General features: G+C 39.6%; 2 protein-coding genes across 3 annotated transcripts in view; both read right to left on the minus strand.

Moving 5' to 3' along the window:
• The window catches only part of SAMD4A (sterile alpha motif domain containing 4A), a 206,452-nt gene that overhangs the window by 153,298 nt on the left and 37,069 nt on the right, over nt 1-16,085 (minus strand). The window lies entirely within an intron of this gene.
• On the minus strand, nt 3,899-4,465 carry LOC113908956 (60S ribosomal protein L17-like). The gene has a single exon (XM_035727928.1). It carries the CDS (start codon nt 4,367-4,369, stop codon nt 3,929-3,931), a length of 441 nt encoding a protein of 146 aa, XP_035583821.1. The 5' UTR covers nt 4,370-4,465; the 3' UTR covers nt 3,899-3,928.

Here is a 16,085-nt window from a genome sequence, read left to right on the forward strand (position 1 = left end):
TTCACCTCTTTTTCCAAGATAGTTTTCCTGAGCTCCGGCTAGGACAGAGTTAAGCAGCATTTGTCAAGGGTCAGGGAGTAGGGAGGTAAAAAGGTGGTGCGTTAGCTGGGTTATGATTACATAAATTTTCTGAATTTTTAAGGGAACAGCAATTGCTTAGAATCACATAATAAGATTATAGAAATAAACAGACCAGAGAAGTAGGATGTGATCAGGGAGCGCTCTGGGAGCGGGAGTCAGAAGATTCAACTCCTTGGCTTGCCTCTACCACTTAACCAGCCACATAATCACAGACAAGTTATGTAAACTCTCTGAACCTTGGTACTTTCAACTATGAAATGGGTATAATAATACCTGCCCTGACCTCAATTATTGTGAAGATCAAATGAAGTCATAGACATTGGAGGTCTGAGATAAAATATTAAGTCCTGCTTGGTGAATGTATTGCTATTTCTTTTTTAACTTTTTTAAAAAAGATTTTATTTATTTATCTGACACAGAGAGAAACTGCATAAGCAGGGGGAGCAGCAGAGGGAAAGAGAGAGAAACAGGCTCCCCGCTGAGCTGCGGGGCTCGATCCCAGGACCCCAGAATCACGACCTGAGCTGAAGGCAGACGCTTAACCAACTGAGCCACCCAGGTGCCCCGTATTGCTATTTCTATTAGACTCTAGATTTGTTAGATGCAGGGAATGGCTATTCTCTCGTTTTGTGTATCCTGCAGTCTCCAAGGACTTCCTTGTATCTGGTCGGAAAAACAAATGCAATTGAAAACAAAAATGTGCTGGGCGCCTGGGTGGCTCAGTTGGTTAAGCGACTGCCTTCAGCTCAGGTCATGATCCTGGAGTCCCGGGATCGAGTCCCGCATCGGGCTCCTTGCTCAGCAGGGAGTCTGCTTCTCCCTCTGACCCTCTTCCCTCTCGTGCTCTCTGTCTCTCATTCTCTCTCTCTCAAATAAATAAATAAAATCTTAAAAAAAAAAAAAGAAAAAAATGTGCTAACCAAATATGCATCTAGGTTTTTAGACCAATTTCCCCTAAAGTAGGTTTAAGGCAGCTCTGTTGGACTGGGAAAATCAAAGCGGCCGGCCATCAGCAAGCCATCAGTACTGCATTCACCATTCATGAGGTGCAGAACACCCGGAGGCAAAGCCGTCCTTCGTCCTAAATGGCAAAGAGGACTTTGGTCCTAAATGGCACCTCCATAATATCACTCACTGTTGTGCAAGAGATAAGAAGTTTTAGTTCATAAAATTCTAGCTGGTAGCATGCCATGTCAATTAGTTTCTTACTCTATGTTCATAGCATTAACACCAAATTAGAACTAATTACCCTCTCAATTGACAATTTAGAGGCCATTAAAATATATCTTTCATTAGCATGAAAGAAATACAGTATACTGTAGGAAGCGAAATTCTGATGGAAAGCAGATAAACTCTAATATCTAACCGTTAGTGTGTTAATGACCCTGTATCAGGTGCTAAAATAGGGTGTTAATTAAAGTAGAGCTACTACCTTTCCTGACCTCCTGACACCTAGGGTCTAAAACGACAAGATAACTCGCACACACAACATGCTCATGCCCACCCCTCACAGAGGAGCTGCCATCCGGTCTGGCACACAGTCAATTCCAAACCTGGGTCAGGCTCGAGACACAGACTTTGCTACACATGCTTCAGAAACAACTAGAAGTTTTTAAGCTGAAGTCACAGAGATATCAAATTGGAGTAGGGTAATTGAGAGGTACAGCATCTGGAGGGATGAGGTAGGGAAGAAAGTGAGGAGAGCAAGGCAAGGGAGACCAGGAGTCACGAGCTGAACATGCCCTATGAACAAGGCTGCACACAGGAATTCAGAACATTTAATTTAAAAAAAATTATTTTATTACAAAGTTCTATTCCTTAGGTACTTCCTGAGTACTTGATATTTCAAACAGGCAAACCACTGTTTGGGGCCCTTTCTCTGAGAAGACCTCAAATATGGGAACTAATTTTTTTTATAGATTTTATTTATTTGACAGAGAGAGACACAGCGAGAGGGGGTACACAAGCAGGGGGAGTGGGAGAGGGAGAAGCAGGCCCTCCGCCGAGCAGGGAGCCCGATGTGGGGCTCGGTCCCAGGACCCTGGGATCATGACCTGAGCCGAAGGCAGACGCTTAACGACTGAGCCACCCAGGCGGCCCTATGGGAACTAAATTTTTAAAGAGGCCTGCGGGATTTAACCTCTCATTGTATAAACATCACCTGGGGATCAGGAGAATAACAGTGTATCAACAAACAAACCCCACCTGGGTTTACCAACAAATCAATACTTGGGGTTCTGGAAAGAAACTTACTGTTACTATCTTCACTGCTGAACTTGGGGGCAGCTAATTTCCAGAATGGTGATGTTTACGTTATGTTCCCTACAACCTCACACCTAGTGTAGAGAAGCCTAATGACAGTGTTGGGAGGCAGCAACCGTGGGAGTAATTACTCAGCAAGGCGGAGCGCTTGCAATCTGGATGCAGCAGCAGCAGGAAAGCCCATTACTCCAATTGCTGAAATTATGCCTCACTCTAGTCAAGTTTACAGAAATATTTATAGAATTAGCAAAACACTATCACTGGCAGTTTCTTTGGGTTGCCTAATCTCCTGAAAGCCTTTGGGGGTGGGGGTGAGGGAGAGCGCCTAGGGAAGGAGGAACAAGGGAAGCCATCCACCAAAAAATAACTAAGTGTTAAAAAGAAATGATTGGGCTGTTTGCTGTAGTAGCATAGCATTTAGAGAATGTATGGGAAACCAAACCCATGCCATAATTCATCCTAAAGAACAAACAGACTGCCTATTGCCGTCAAATCCAGATATGTGTTCCAAAGACTTCTATTAGCCTACAAAATCCTTACATTTGAAAAGCACTCTGGAAGGTGGTATTGATTTTCCTGATATATATGTTTTTACTCACTGTGTATCTTTGCTGTATCCTTCATGTTTTAATAATTTATGGTCACTTTCCCCCACCAAAAAAAAAAAAAATTCTTTTCTCAGGTTGCCCTTTATATTACAAAATAATTGTGGTGTTCGTTAATTGAATTTGGTAATTGAGAATAACTGTATAGTCATATGAATAAAACTATTTGCTTTCTTGGCAATTCTGTCAGTTCTCAAAATCTATTAAAAGTCACAAATGACTCAGAGGGAAGACTGAATTTACTTTCTAGGTCTCAACTGTAGGCGTTTTACCAAACCTCAGTGAGCACATCATTTGGGCTCAGTTAAATTGGTTGTTTCTGAAATTTCCTGCTAGCATTGAAATAGATGTCAAAGCAGGTGGTCTCCAAAAGGTCTTAGATCAGTAATTCTTGGGCTCCCTGGCTCAGTGAGGGTTTGTATAATAAGAGTCAATGGAAGTGGCTCCAGAAAAGAAAGTCATTCCGTAATGTTTGATGTCTTTTTCCTCCCCACATTGCACACTGACATATAAGTTATCATGTGATTGGAGAAGACACGATAGAGATTAAATAGGAATAGATGAAATCAAACCAGTTCCTCCCGATACCACCCATTATACTGTCACCTCACACTAAGGTCTTATGAAAGTGGAAACACCCTTCTTATTTTCTCCCTGGTTGTTAAGTTAGAGAAGGGCCCTGGGCAGCCATCGTCTATTTCCTTCCAATGTTTCAGGGAGAGTAGAAAGAATAACATTCCAGGTCAAGAGATTCCAAAGGCAGGTATGCACTAATCACCAGGACCTCCCAGGTGGCTCTCCCCAACTACGTTCAGTATATTTCTACATTGATATTTGCCCTTACCTCAAATTCAGCAAGTCCAAATCAAGCTTATCCTCATTCCACCCAAAACCTGTTTTTTTTTTACTTGAAATATGTTTAATAATAAAAGGCCACCAACATTCTCTTTTTATTTTTATTTGCATTTATTCTGCAGAATTTACTCCCGGGCCATAAGTTTTTGTTTCTTCAGTTTCTTCTGGGCTATCTTTTTCTTCTGTGCAACCTCCTCTTCTGGTTTAGGAACAATCTGCCCTTTTTCAGTAAGGATCATCTCAATGTGGCAGGGAGAGCTCATGTACGGGTTAATCCGACCATGAGCCCTGTACGTTCTACGCCGCATCTTGGGGGCTTTGTTCACCTGGATGTGCTCAATGACCAGAGAATCAACATCTAAACCCTTAAGTTCAGCATTACTCTCTGCATTTTTAAGCATGTGCCGTAAAAATTCAGCACTCTTCTTGGGCCACCGACCTTGTGTCCAGCCCCACTGTTTGGCCTGGTCACACCTACCAACTCCACCATTGTAGCGACGGAATGGCACACACTGCTTCTGTAAAGTGACGTCTTTCAGATACTTGGTGGCTTTTCGGATATGCATACCCTTGATGGCCTGGGCAGTTTCACGTGTGTTCTTAAAGTGAACACGAAGATTTGAACCTCTTGATTTGATTTACATGATTTCGTAGGGTTTTCTGGGTCAAGTGAACAGCGAACCATTTTCAGAGGTCACCTCAGGCCGCTTAGGGGGAAGAGCCCAAAACCTGTTTTTAACACCTATTCTAGACACCATCCAGTGACTTGAATGTACATACTCGGGGCTCTTGTTGCAATGCAGTCTCTGACCCAGTTGTGCTGGGTGGGGCCTGAGACTCTGCATTCATAACAGGCTCCCAGGTAACGCAACTGCTGCCCATCCACAGAACCCACTCTGAGAAGCAAAAATTCCAATACCCAGGCTACATGGCAGACCCAGGAGATCACAGTCCCAGGGGCTGGGACCAGGAATCAGTAATACTTTGGGCTCCAGATGCTCCCATGTGCAGCCAAAGTTGAGACCCTGCAAGGCCTAGATGCTTTTCCAGGGCCAGGAGCCTTTCCTCAGCCTGCATCACTACATTACACACAGAAGCAAATCCACAAAACCCTGTCTTGCAGAGGCCTGGGCTACTTCCATTTCTTGAAGTTCCTCAATGCCAAGGCAAACTGAGGCATTTCTTAAGTGTTTACATGTGTCAAGCCAAGGCCTTTAACACAAAGTACAACTTCATGGATATGCTCTTTTGAAGATAACATCGCAAGCATTCATGTGAGGCTCATCATAATCCTCCATCCTGCCTTCCTGGATAGTGCCCCCATTAGTTGCCTGGTTATTTGAGAAAACTGGTCTCTGAGAACTAGCTAATGAGAGTGCAAAAATGGAAGAGAGACATTATAACTATGGCTTTCTCAGTACATCAAAATTGATGTGACAAAATAAACCCTAAATGATTAATTTCTAATTTAAACAAAAACAATATAACCTTCATATGAAGAAAATGCTTTTTCCCCACCCTCATTTACAAGCCATATCCTAGTGTCACTGCCACAAAACTCTATCCATTCAATAAAATTCGTTTTTTAAGTCAATATCACAAAGTTTGCAGGTAGGTAACACATTTTTATACATTAAAAAAAATCAGTGAAATACTTCCCTTCCTCCAAAGAAAAATTCTTCCATGAAATATTCATTACTTTATTCCTAAATTTCACATATTATCAGCAACACGAAGGAACCCAAATGAATAAAAATTTTTTTTTAAAGATTAATTGCTTCTCCCCCAAAAAACTGTTCTCCCCTGCTTCGTCGGCATATCAAAAACCAGTCCAATTCTCACCTAACACTTTCAAAATCAGATTTTCCTTTTTTTCCTCTTAGACGATACATTACAAAGCATCGGTATCCTGTACATTTTAGGGGGTAGATTTGTTTTCTTTGGGGACGGGAGACTAGAAAGAAAGGATAGAATCTAGGAATGCGTATGTACTTCAAAAAGGCGTTCTGAAAATAAACACAAATGCAACAGTCCTCAAGCATTTTTAACCATGTGGGTCTTTCTTCACGACAGCCTTCTTGGGGTCTCTGTGGTGAGTACCAGCGAGGGAAGGCTATTCTGTGAGTGTGCTGTTTGAGTTCAAGAGTTGCTATTTTAAAAATCTGAACAGGAAATCTGGGAGTTGCAATGCACGAGACCTTCTCCTAGAGGTCACGCCTTCAAAACAGCTCTCAGATGTCAGCAATTCCTTTCTCCTTTTGTCACCTGATCTGGTGTGAAACTTCAGTTGCATGTAAGGAAAAGAGGAATGGAGCAATGCTTTCTTTTCTTAGGTGCCATTTAAAATTATACCTAAGTTTGCTGAGGAAACACCCCAGCTGTAGCACGTATTCCTTAGGACTTCCTTCCTACCTGATTTAATTCCAGTTTCAAGAAAAAGACCTCAGACCTGAAAATAGTCAAAAACATTCCACCTTATAGCGAGAGAAGGTGTTTCTAAACTAGCAAGGTAGGACCAACGCCGTAAAAATCTGCACCGTTTATCACCAGTTGCCTCACGATGGGATCCTCTAAGGAGACCACAGCCGCGTGAAGGGGAGGGAAGGGCACTCCTATTCACCTGGCATTTTGGGTGGGCCTTAATCACACCGAATTAGGGATCAAACTGACCTACTTTTTTTTTCCCAAATTGACCTAGTTTTAATGATAATAGTGATGATGATGGTGATGATAGCTGAGACTTACCTAGTGCTTGTTTTTGTTGCAGGCACCGTTAAGGGCAGTTTCCAGTGGCTAATTCTTTCAATGTTCCCAACAACCTTCTGGGGTGGGCAGTGATATTAGGTCCCTTTGCAGATGAGTTTTGGCTCTACAGCTGCTAACTGTGAGACCTAAGGCAAGTTAACCTCCCAAACCCTTCGTTTCAACAGCTGAAAAATGAGAATTATGATGCTGCCAACCTCATGGGACAATGTATGTAAGGCTCTCTACACAGGTCTGGCGTATATGTAGTGCCCACCAAAAGGGAGCTGTCAGGGTTAGTGGGATGCCTGGTGTAAGAGATGACCGACAGCGTCTTATGACTAAGCATCACCTCACATCACAGCTGAGGCTGAATTAGGGACATGGCAGCAGCGTTAATGTGGCTACATTTAAGGTCATCCAGAAGACAGAAGTTCTCCTGAGAGCAATGAAAACAGAGAAGCATCTCCCAAGTCCAAATGAAGACATTATTTTTTTTAAATTAATTGACCTGGCTGCTTTTGTTTTTGTTTTCCAGCTAAAACAAAAAAGGTTATCCCTAGCCACAAGCATGATCCCCTTTCTGATTTCCTAATGTGTTCTATATTAAATTTGTTCTAGTCATTTCTCCAATATATGCTACATAGGGAAAGAACACCTGCTATGTAAAATGCACTGAGTGTTAAGATATGTCTTATAGACACAGCTAGAAAAGAAAAATGTAAATGAGAAGCCAGGAGCTCAAGATTACCCCTCTTGCCCCAAGGGAATAAAGGATTTTAAATATAATTTAGACTACTGTGGGAAGAAAGTTACCATTTTCAGTCTTGATAACAACTATATCTGAATATCAGAAACTGATCTTGGTTAACTAACACTTGACTTGAAGTAATTATCTATTAATTATATCAGTAAGGAGATTATCATTCCTAGAAATTTTCCCATTTATAATTCATTCTATTTTAAGTCATTGTTAAGAATATATTTGATAGCGGTTGTATTCATGTTGGAAATGATTCTACAAGTCTACCCTCAAAACATATTTAAGTGACATATTGGTCAATAAAGGCGCTCTTTCTCATCTTTCTAATGAAAACTATATATTTTTATTCAAGACATGACTTTTTTGTATGATGCTAGTCCTACTCTATTGTTAGCCTTAGGAAAAAAGCACATTGCTTTATAGAGATCCAATAAATAGTGAAGTGAAACATTTTGCTTTTCTGCCCAAGACATCTTTGAGTAAGTAATTTTCCTAAGGACAAGTGTTATCTTAAAAATAAAACAAACAAAAGAAAAGGAGGGAAAAAAAGGAAAGGAACACGACTTGTCGGTGGTGACTGGACCGCTTCTCTTGCGTGCCAGGTAAGATTAGCAGTCCCAAGGAATCTTCCTTAGTAACCATAACCAGAAGCTTTCTCCGGACTGGAGAAAAGCCCTACACCCAGAAGGATCTATTAAATCAAACCAACATTTAAAAAGACATCTTAAAACATATTTGTCTATTCTAACCCAGGCTTAAATTATCTTGTTCATTTTCAAGTTTGAAAGGAGGTAAGTTTGATAAATGCTTGAGTGAAGGGAGGTAGTTTGGCTAACCCTGTGATTTCTTAATGTCAAAAGCCTTATTTGATATTCCTTCTGTGATCAATCCTTGGTAGATACTGTTTAAAATCTCAAAACCGCAAAGTTAGTACCTCTTGGTTTTAAAGCAGGAGTGTGTTGGTAAACGTATTATTAGTAACTGGTTCTTGGGGAGTGGAGAGGAGCACTTCCAGTGGGCCAATTTCCTTGGTGTTGAGACTCCCAACATGGCTGATTTCAGACTACCAAGGTTGACGTCTTTGAAAGTCTAATTGGAAAGAGCTGTGCACCGTCAGCTCCTGGGCGCTGGTGTGAATTGTCTCCAGCACACAGGTGAAAATAAGGCACATCAGCAACACTGTGGAGCTCTAGGCCAACTGTAATCTGAGTTACACCAGAAGCCACCTCATTTAAAAGTTGAAAGCATTTAATTTTGTATTCTTACCATGTTTGTCACCAATAGACTAATAATGTTTGGGCACAGTAAACTGTGAACCCCTGGGGAAAAAAAAAAACAAAAACAGGCTAACGAATGGAATGGCTCCTTAAAGAACACATCTTCTCATACTGAATCTCCAAAAACTCAGGGCCAGGCCTAAAAGACATCATCCATCTCGATGTCAGGGAGGCTCTGAGTCATTCCCATACAATACAGCCCTCAATAAACTTGTGAAAACGTAGTTTATATTGTAGTTAAGTCAGGTACCCAACTTTCAAGAAACTCACAAGCCAGGCACATTGATGTGTTGCAGAGAAAAGAATCTCCCTGGGAATACCTGTTGAACGGTGCTCTAAGTCCAGTTTAAAGTTGTCATTAGTAGGGCCTCACTATTAATTCTGTAGAATGATGTGTGACTAGTGGTAGTCAGAACTCTCATGGAAAAAGAGGTTGGATGACTTCTTGAAATTAATTGTGAAATCTAATGACTCATCAGAATGACTGCATCAGTACATGGAATACCAGACATTTGTTCATTTTTTTCAACTTCACAGAAGACAAAAATGTGAAGCCACTAGGGAACAGGCTAAACTAAACTATCTTCCTACAGCACTTTCCTCTGAATTGTCAGGTTCTTCCTCACATGATTTTAAAAACCAGCCTGAAATCATGTCTTTCAGTGAAGAAAATGGTTTATTGCTTGCAATGAAATTACTGACATAGAAATTCATATTTGCATGTCCGTGTAATATAACTTATTGACCATTTATGTACGTGAATGCACAGTTGTACTTATTGTTTGTTGAAAGAGCCTATTGTGTTTGGGGAGCCACAATTTTTTCATGTACAGTTGGGAAAGAAATACCATATATATCCTATAGAATCTATTACCTCAAGAAAATGAATGCTCTTTTCATCTTCTCTCCTTTATTGTCATAGAATTACAAAGAAGAGTACCATATCTAAACACCTCCACATTTATTAAATATTTAATTTTGGTACCTTTAAAAATCCTTTGGTTTATACATATATATTTAAAATTCATCAGAGTCTTGAATAAATTGTTTGACACATAAGTGAAAGAAGGATAAATTTTACTCAAATGTAAATCGACTGGAAACAAATTCCAGTTCTGGTTTCAACGTTCACTAGCTCACACTCAAAATCCTCCTTCTGCAATTAAAGGATATTATTTTTCTATTGCTACCTATAAAAAGAAATTTCACATACTTCTGAAAATTCAGTGCTCTTGAAACTGCATTGTTACGTTGGGAAAAAATACACAACTATAAGATTGGTGACAAGATAGGCATTAAAAGGTCCTGAATTTGTCAAAGCAAAATAATTACATCAATTTAGCAAAAAGAAATCAGTAATAGTACATTTAATTCTACAAAAGCTCAGCTTAACCAAAGGAATTCACAATAGTCAAATCTTCATATTATTAAATTCTGGAACGAGCCAATAAATGGCCTCAAGCAGGAAGGAGCCTTCCCACGCTCAGACCCTATGCTTTAAGGGCTATTGACACAATCACCAAGACATACACAGCTTCATACAATGACACGAAACCGTAACTGGCAGAATAGGCTTCTAATGGCATAAGAAAAGAAAATAAGAATGATGTATTAGTATGTGATCTTTCTGTTCATGAAAGACTTAAGAAGTTCTAAAGAATCAAAAGGAAAAATAGGCATTGTCACATAATTCAAGGGAGAGTTATGGAAAGATTTTTCCCCCCCGGAATATAAGAAAGTATGGTGTAACTCAATAAAGAGAACAACAAAGACAGATATTAAGTGTGCATGACCAGAAGGAACAAGGCAATTTACAATCTTTCCTATGGGAAGGTTTATATTTTCATTCTCTATATGGGGTACGCTTAAATCGAGGCAGCTATCTCCCTTTAGTTATCTTCTCTAGAAATAGTGTGTAGTTTTATACAGAGTCACATGGGACATACCACAGATTGTACAGGCACTTATAAATACAAGTAAAATTTACTTAAAAGACAATGGAATACAACGAAATTTTATTTTTATATAGGCAAACTCTGATAAGAATTTTTTCCCCATTCACTTCTATTATACAATTAAATCTGCCTTCTGAGGGAGCGGGGAGGGGGGCTCTCTCTACATAATAAAATAATGAAGTAAAGTTATTTACTTTGGAGGAAATACTGTTTAAAATAATATACTTTAAAACTATCACTTTCAGGTAAAATATTCTGACTTCTTAGTGATACCATATTACAATTTCAAATAAGTCACAAAATAAAAATGATAAACATTTAAAAAGAATGCCCAACTATAGAATGCTTTGTATTTCAAAAGCTCATTTACATACAGGTTGTATGGAGCTCAAAACACCTTTTTCATGAAACAATGCCGTAAGAGGTGATTGGGAATTTAGGTCAACCCACAAGTATCTACGTAGCCCACAATATTCCTCAAATGTAGTGCTTACAATATCCAGGCCTGGGGCGCCTGCCTGGGTGGCTCAGTTGGTTAAGTGACTGCTTTTGGCTCAGGTCATGATCCTGGAGTCCCAGGATCGAGTCCCACATCGGGTTCCCTGCTCAGCAGGGAGTCTGCTTCTGCCTCTGACCCTCCCCGCCTCTCGTGTTCTCTCATTCTCTCTCTCTCAGATAAATAAATAAAATCTTAAAAAAAAAAAAATATCCAGTCCTGAAAAACCACTTGTAGCCATATTGCTACGTGGAATCATTCAGAGCTCCAACTTGAGGAGTCAAAGACATCTCCTGTACTTTGAGCACGCATTTCTCAAGGACCAAGAGACTGGTTCGTGTACACCTGGGCAGAGGTTTTGTATTGTTAGGATGAGGAATAGAACGGAATGTCATTACTACCAATCATATAACTTCAGGTACTTTCTGAACTGCAAGGAAGTAATGACACCCGCCTTAGTTACTTCGAGGTTTGTTGTAATCATTACATGAGATGGAAGACAAATAAATTACATTATAAACTCTAAAGGTGCCTCCCACCTCTCTAGGCTGGTATGTCTTTATTTGACAGATGACCCAGAAGCACTGGGGAGGTTGGGTGACTTATCCAAGGTCACAGGGTGAGCTCGTGAGGAGCTGAGAGAAGCCAGGGCCCTTGACTTCCGGTCCATCTCCCTCTGTACTAGATATGCACTGTCTCATAGGCTCTTTCAGTAGTTAATCTTTATCGAACACACACTGGGCAGAGTATCAAAGAAAGGTGACAGTAAAAATGGTGCATTTTGCAATGACTGAGCTGAACTCAAGAAAACCAAGTCCCAACCCTGGTCTCACCTCTGAATCTAGGACTTTATCTGATGATCACACAGCCACTTTCCATTTTATAAGTTCTATCTCTTTAATTGGAAGAAATAATGTGGCTTCTTCAGTCTTCCTCTTAGGAGGCTGATACTTTGGCTTTTATTTTAACAGATAAATAACTGGAGAATCAATGAAATTTTGTTGTAAAGCTGTTTCCCTCAGGCAGAAAGGGCAAAACTGCCCTTTGCTGTTATTAAAGTATTATTGGCAACCTGAAACATTTATGAAAAGAGAATACATAGTAACTAAGTGTTTCCCACATATTTATACAAGATTTAGGTCAGGTTTTAAGTTATTGGTGTGTAAGGGGAAGAAAGAAGAGGGAAATGTAGCAACTGCTAGCAGGGAAGACAGGAGAGACCCAGACCAAGTACTTTGTATAAGTCACTTTCATTATCAATTTCTGACTTTAACACTGTGCATTTGTGGGCCATACATTTGTGTCATTAAACAACCCAATTCTCGCATTATAAACAAATGCTTACTTTAATGCAGTGGTTCTCTACCTTTTTAGTCATAAAATCCACTTCCACTCTTAAGAATTATTAAGGACCCCCAAAAACTTTTGTTTATGTGGATTATACCTATCCAGATAAACCGTATTACAAATTAAAACAAAGAAACTTTTAAAATATTTATTAATTTATTTAAAAATAACAATAAACCCATCATATGTTAACATAAATAACGTATTTTATGAAAAATAACTATTTTACAGGAAAAAAAAAACTAGTGAGAAGAGCAGTTTTCACATATTTGCAAATCTCTTTAATGTCTGCCTTGATTTGAAGTCAGCTAGATTTTCATATCTCCCTCTGCAGTCAATCTTTTGTGATATGCTCTTTCAGTTAAAGTATATGAAGAAAAAAAAAATAAAGTATATGAAGAAAATCTAGCCTCACAGAAATGTAGTTGGAAAAGGAAAGAGTATTTTAATAGCCTTTTTTGGATTCTTCTTTGATATATACTAAAACTCGACAACTGGTTATTTCTTAAAGGTTACTTGTGGCATGGAAGCTGAATCCTTATTGATGAACATGTACTCTGTACAGTCATGAGATAATGTGAGCAAAAAAAGGCAAGCAATGTCTTAGTGGTATTGGAAAATAGTTTTGACCTTGTAGATTCTCTGAAAGGGCCTAAGGGACCTTTAGGTTCCCCAGACCACACTTTGAGAACCACCACTTTAACTTACTTTTTTCTTTTTCTTTTCTTTTTTCTTTAAGTAGGCTCCACACTGGGCAGGGCCCAAACCCATGACTCTGAGATCAAGACCTGAGCTGAGATCAAGAGTCGGATGCCCAACCAACTAAGCCACCCACATTCCCCAAGAACCTTCACTTTAAAGATACAAATTGCTTATGACATATAATTGGTAGAATAAAGGAGATACTATGTGAAACTCAAGAAACAAGGTAAAAAAAAAGTTACAAAGGAATGGAAGAAAGATCACATGCAAACAAATCATTCATCCCATGGTCCACTTTCATTTGGACATGGGAACTGGAAATCAGGCACTGTAAGAAAGAAGCACAGAGAAATGTCCCAGCTGGAGCCTGGCAATGGTTGGTGCGCCGTAATGGGCCAAATAGAGAGGGTGACTTTTCTATGGTATGTTTGGGTACATTGTAAAGACATTCTTATTGCACCATGACTGTTTACAACCAGCCCTAACCCTTTAAACCAGCCTGGCATGCACACACCATGAACCTACCTACCAACAGAGGCAAATCAAGAACACCCAGTCCTGGTCAAAGCAATGGCTGCTACCTGCTTCATTTCATCCCTACCTGCTCCCATCTCCCTCTAATCAACATCCAGCTCTTGACCCAGGCCTTCTGCTCCTATATGTATCCTGTTCTTGTTGTCAAGTGTATTTGCTTCCCTTGGCTTTTCCTCTTATGAGGCTTGTGGTTTTTTCTGCTACTGACTGACTGCCTCAGGCAGCCCCCTGCTCCACCCTCTGCTCTCCAGGTCAGGTCCTGACTCCTAGAGGGAGATGAGGCTGGGGGCAGTAACCTCGAATGGGCCATCCTAGAAAACTGATGTTTTTTAGTCTTCCTGTACAAATTTTTCTTTTTGTCTGTTTCTTAGTGTAGCATGACAGAGAACATGGAAATAAGTCATTTTCATGCTATTAGCACATTTAGGAAACAGGCTTCTACGATAATTAAACTAATGAAGATGACCCTAGACTGAAGAAACAGCAATTAGAGTTGACTGAATAGGCATTAGGGGAAATGAAGACATTCACATTCAAAGAAAGACAAGATTTTAAATAAGAGGTAAAATTAATAGCCCAAACTCTATTGAGCAGGAAAGAGCTTCTGATGACTCAAAGAAGGATTGGAGACATGCAGATTAGAGTTCACCATATTCAAGTGAATACAAAAATGATGGTATCCTATCACAAGAATATGGACATTGAGGGATAGAATAAAAAAAAAGAAAAAAAATTAGAAGAAACTGGCTATATGTAACCCAAATCAAAATGGAAAGCATTTTCTTTGAATAAAAATTTTTTTGCTGGGTAAATTTTCAGTTATTATTTTCCGAAGATAAACAACTTTTAAAGTAATAATTCAAATCCTGTGCTATTCAGAGATGCAATTTGGAAACCAAAGGAAACTCCACTCCAGTGGTACAAGGTACCCACTACTACCCACCCAGCTCACCTCAGCAAAAGGGTCTGCACATTTGCAGTCAAAGGAGGGCCCCATCTGAGGGCTTCTATCCACAGATTGAGTACATCTGTCTAAACTAATAATTAGCTGTGACAACAGTTATTGCTGGTTTATTTCTCATCAAACCCAGTGTGTTACCTGAATCTATGTATCATGTTCTCCTTGTAACCTCACAGGCAACAAACCAGAGGGGAAAAGGCTATTCCCTAGGCTATGACTTCTATGTAAAGGTTGATCGAGTGGTTTGCTGGGACCTGGGCCTACCCAGGGAATTTCTGCCCACTCTGGAAGGCAACTTGTGTTCTGAGCATTGTGCAATTGCCAAGCATAATGGAAACCTCGAAGGTCACCAATGGGGCAAACAAGGAATATGCTCATTATTGTTGAGGCTGTTACGATTAATAAATGGGGCTTTACGGATGAAAAGGGGAGTGAGCTATGGCATTATTAACATTCATTCTTCTTCACTGATCCTTCTTCGAATCTTTTAGGTTTTTTTCCCTTTAAGACCCATATGCCCAGCCAAGATTCAAAGGCTCCCTTTTATGAATTAAAGTACTATATTTCTATGCATAATCACAATTAATATGACCTTCAATGCATAAATTAAATGTGCTATAAATTCTAATTATCATCATGCTGGTTTTTAATCATTTTTATTAGATGAACCCTTAGAAAAAAGACATACCTATCATGAACACTAACAGCTTCCTATTTTAATTCTACAAATTTGGGCCTATCTGCTGGCTGGGGCGGGGGGGGAACAAACTCTTTTTCCAACTGACTACAGGTGTTTTCATAGCTTATTTTTTCCACACTCACCTCTAAAAAATGTACTGGAGCTGAACTATTGTAAGACTGTATCAGAGTCAAAGAATTATCACTATCAATTATTTCACAGGAGAATTGAACTGTCTGATTTTTTAAAAAATCAGAATGGACTTTTATAGTAATAAGACTTTATCAACAGTGACTGCATGTTCCATGCAACTTCGCTCCAAAAAAAAAAAAAAAAAAATTGAAGCTTCAGCAATTAACTTTATCACAAGAAACGTTTAGCCGTAAGCAATATCCAGCTGTAGAGGCACACAGATGAGAGAAATGTGCTAAGAAATAAATACTTTTCAGACGCCGAGTCGAGAGAATAGTGAGGGCTAGTGTCCTCCCATTGCAGTGCCAGGCCGAGCTAGCTGGTAAGTTCTCCGGTGAAGAAAACGCTTTTCTGGGAGGACTATAATGGGTACTCTGTGAGCTCTGGGGCCTGGGCTTGGTTTTCTATAGATGACTTTGTTCCTTCTTTACATTGTGAAGTTCAGTTTATATTTTTGTAGAAATACATTCTTGTCATTTCAAATGTAGACGCCAATACGGCCCCATTTCAGTTTCATCCTGGCTCTTTTGGAAGAGAAAATGCTGCAGAAACTCTTTATTTCCCTCTGAAACTTTTATTAACTATTCCGACCAAAATGAAAGTGACCTAGTTCTGGAAGGGACAGGTCATGTTT

The sequence above is a fragment of the Zalophus californianus genome, chromosome 6 (assembly GCF_009762305.2).
Source record: "Zalophus californianus isolate mZalCal1 chromosome 6, mZalCal1.pri.v2, whole genome shotgun sequence".
Lineage (NCBI taxonomy): Eukaryota > Metazoa > Chordata > Mammalia > Carnivora > Otariidae > Zalophus > Zalophus californianus.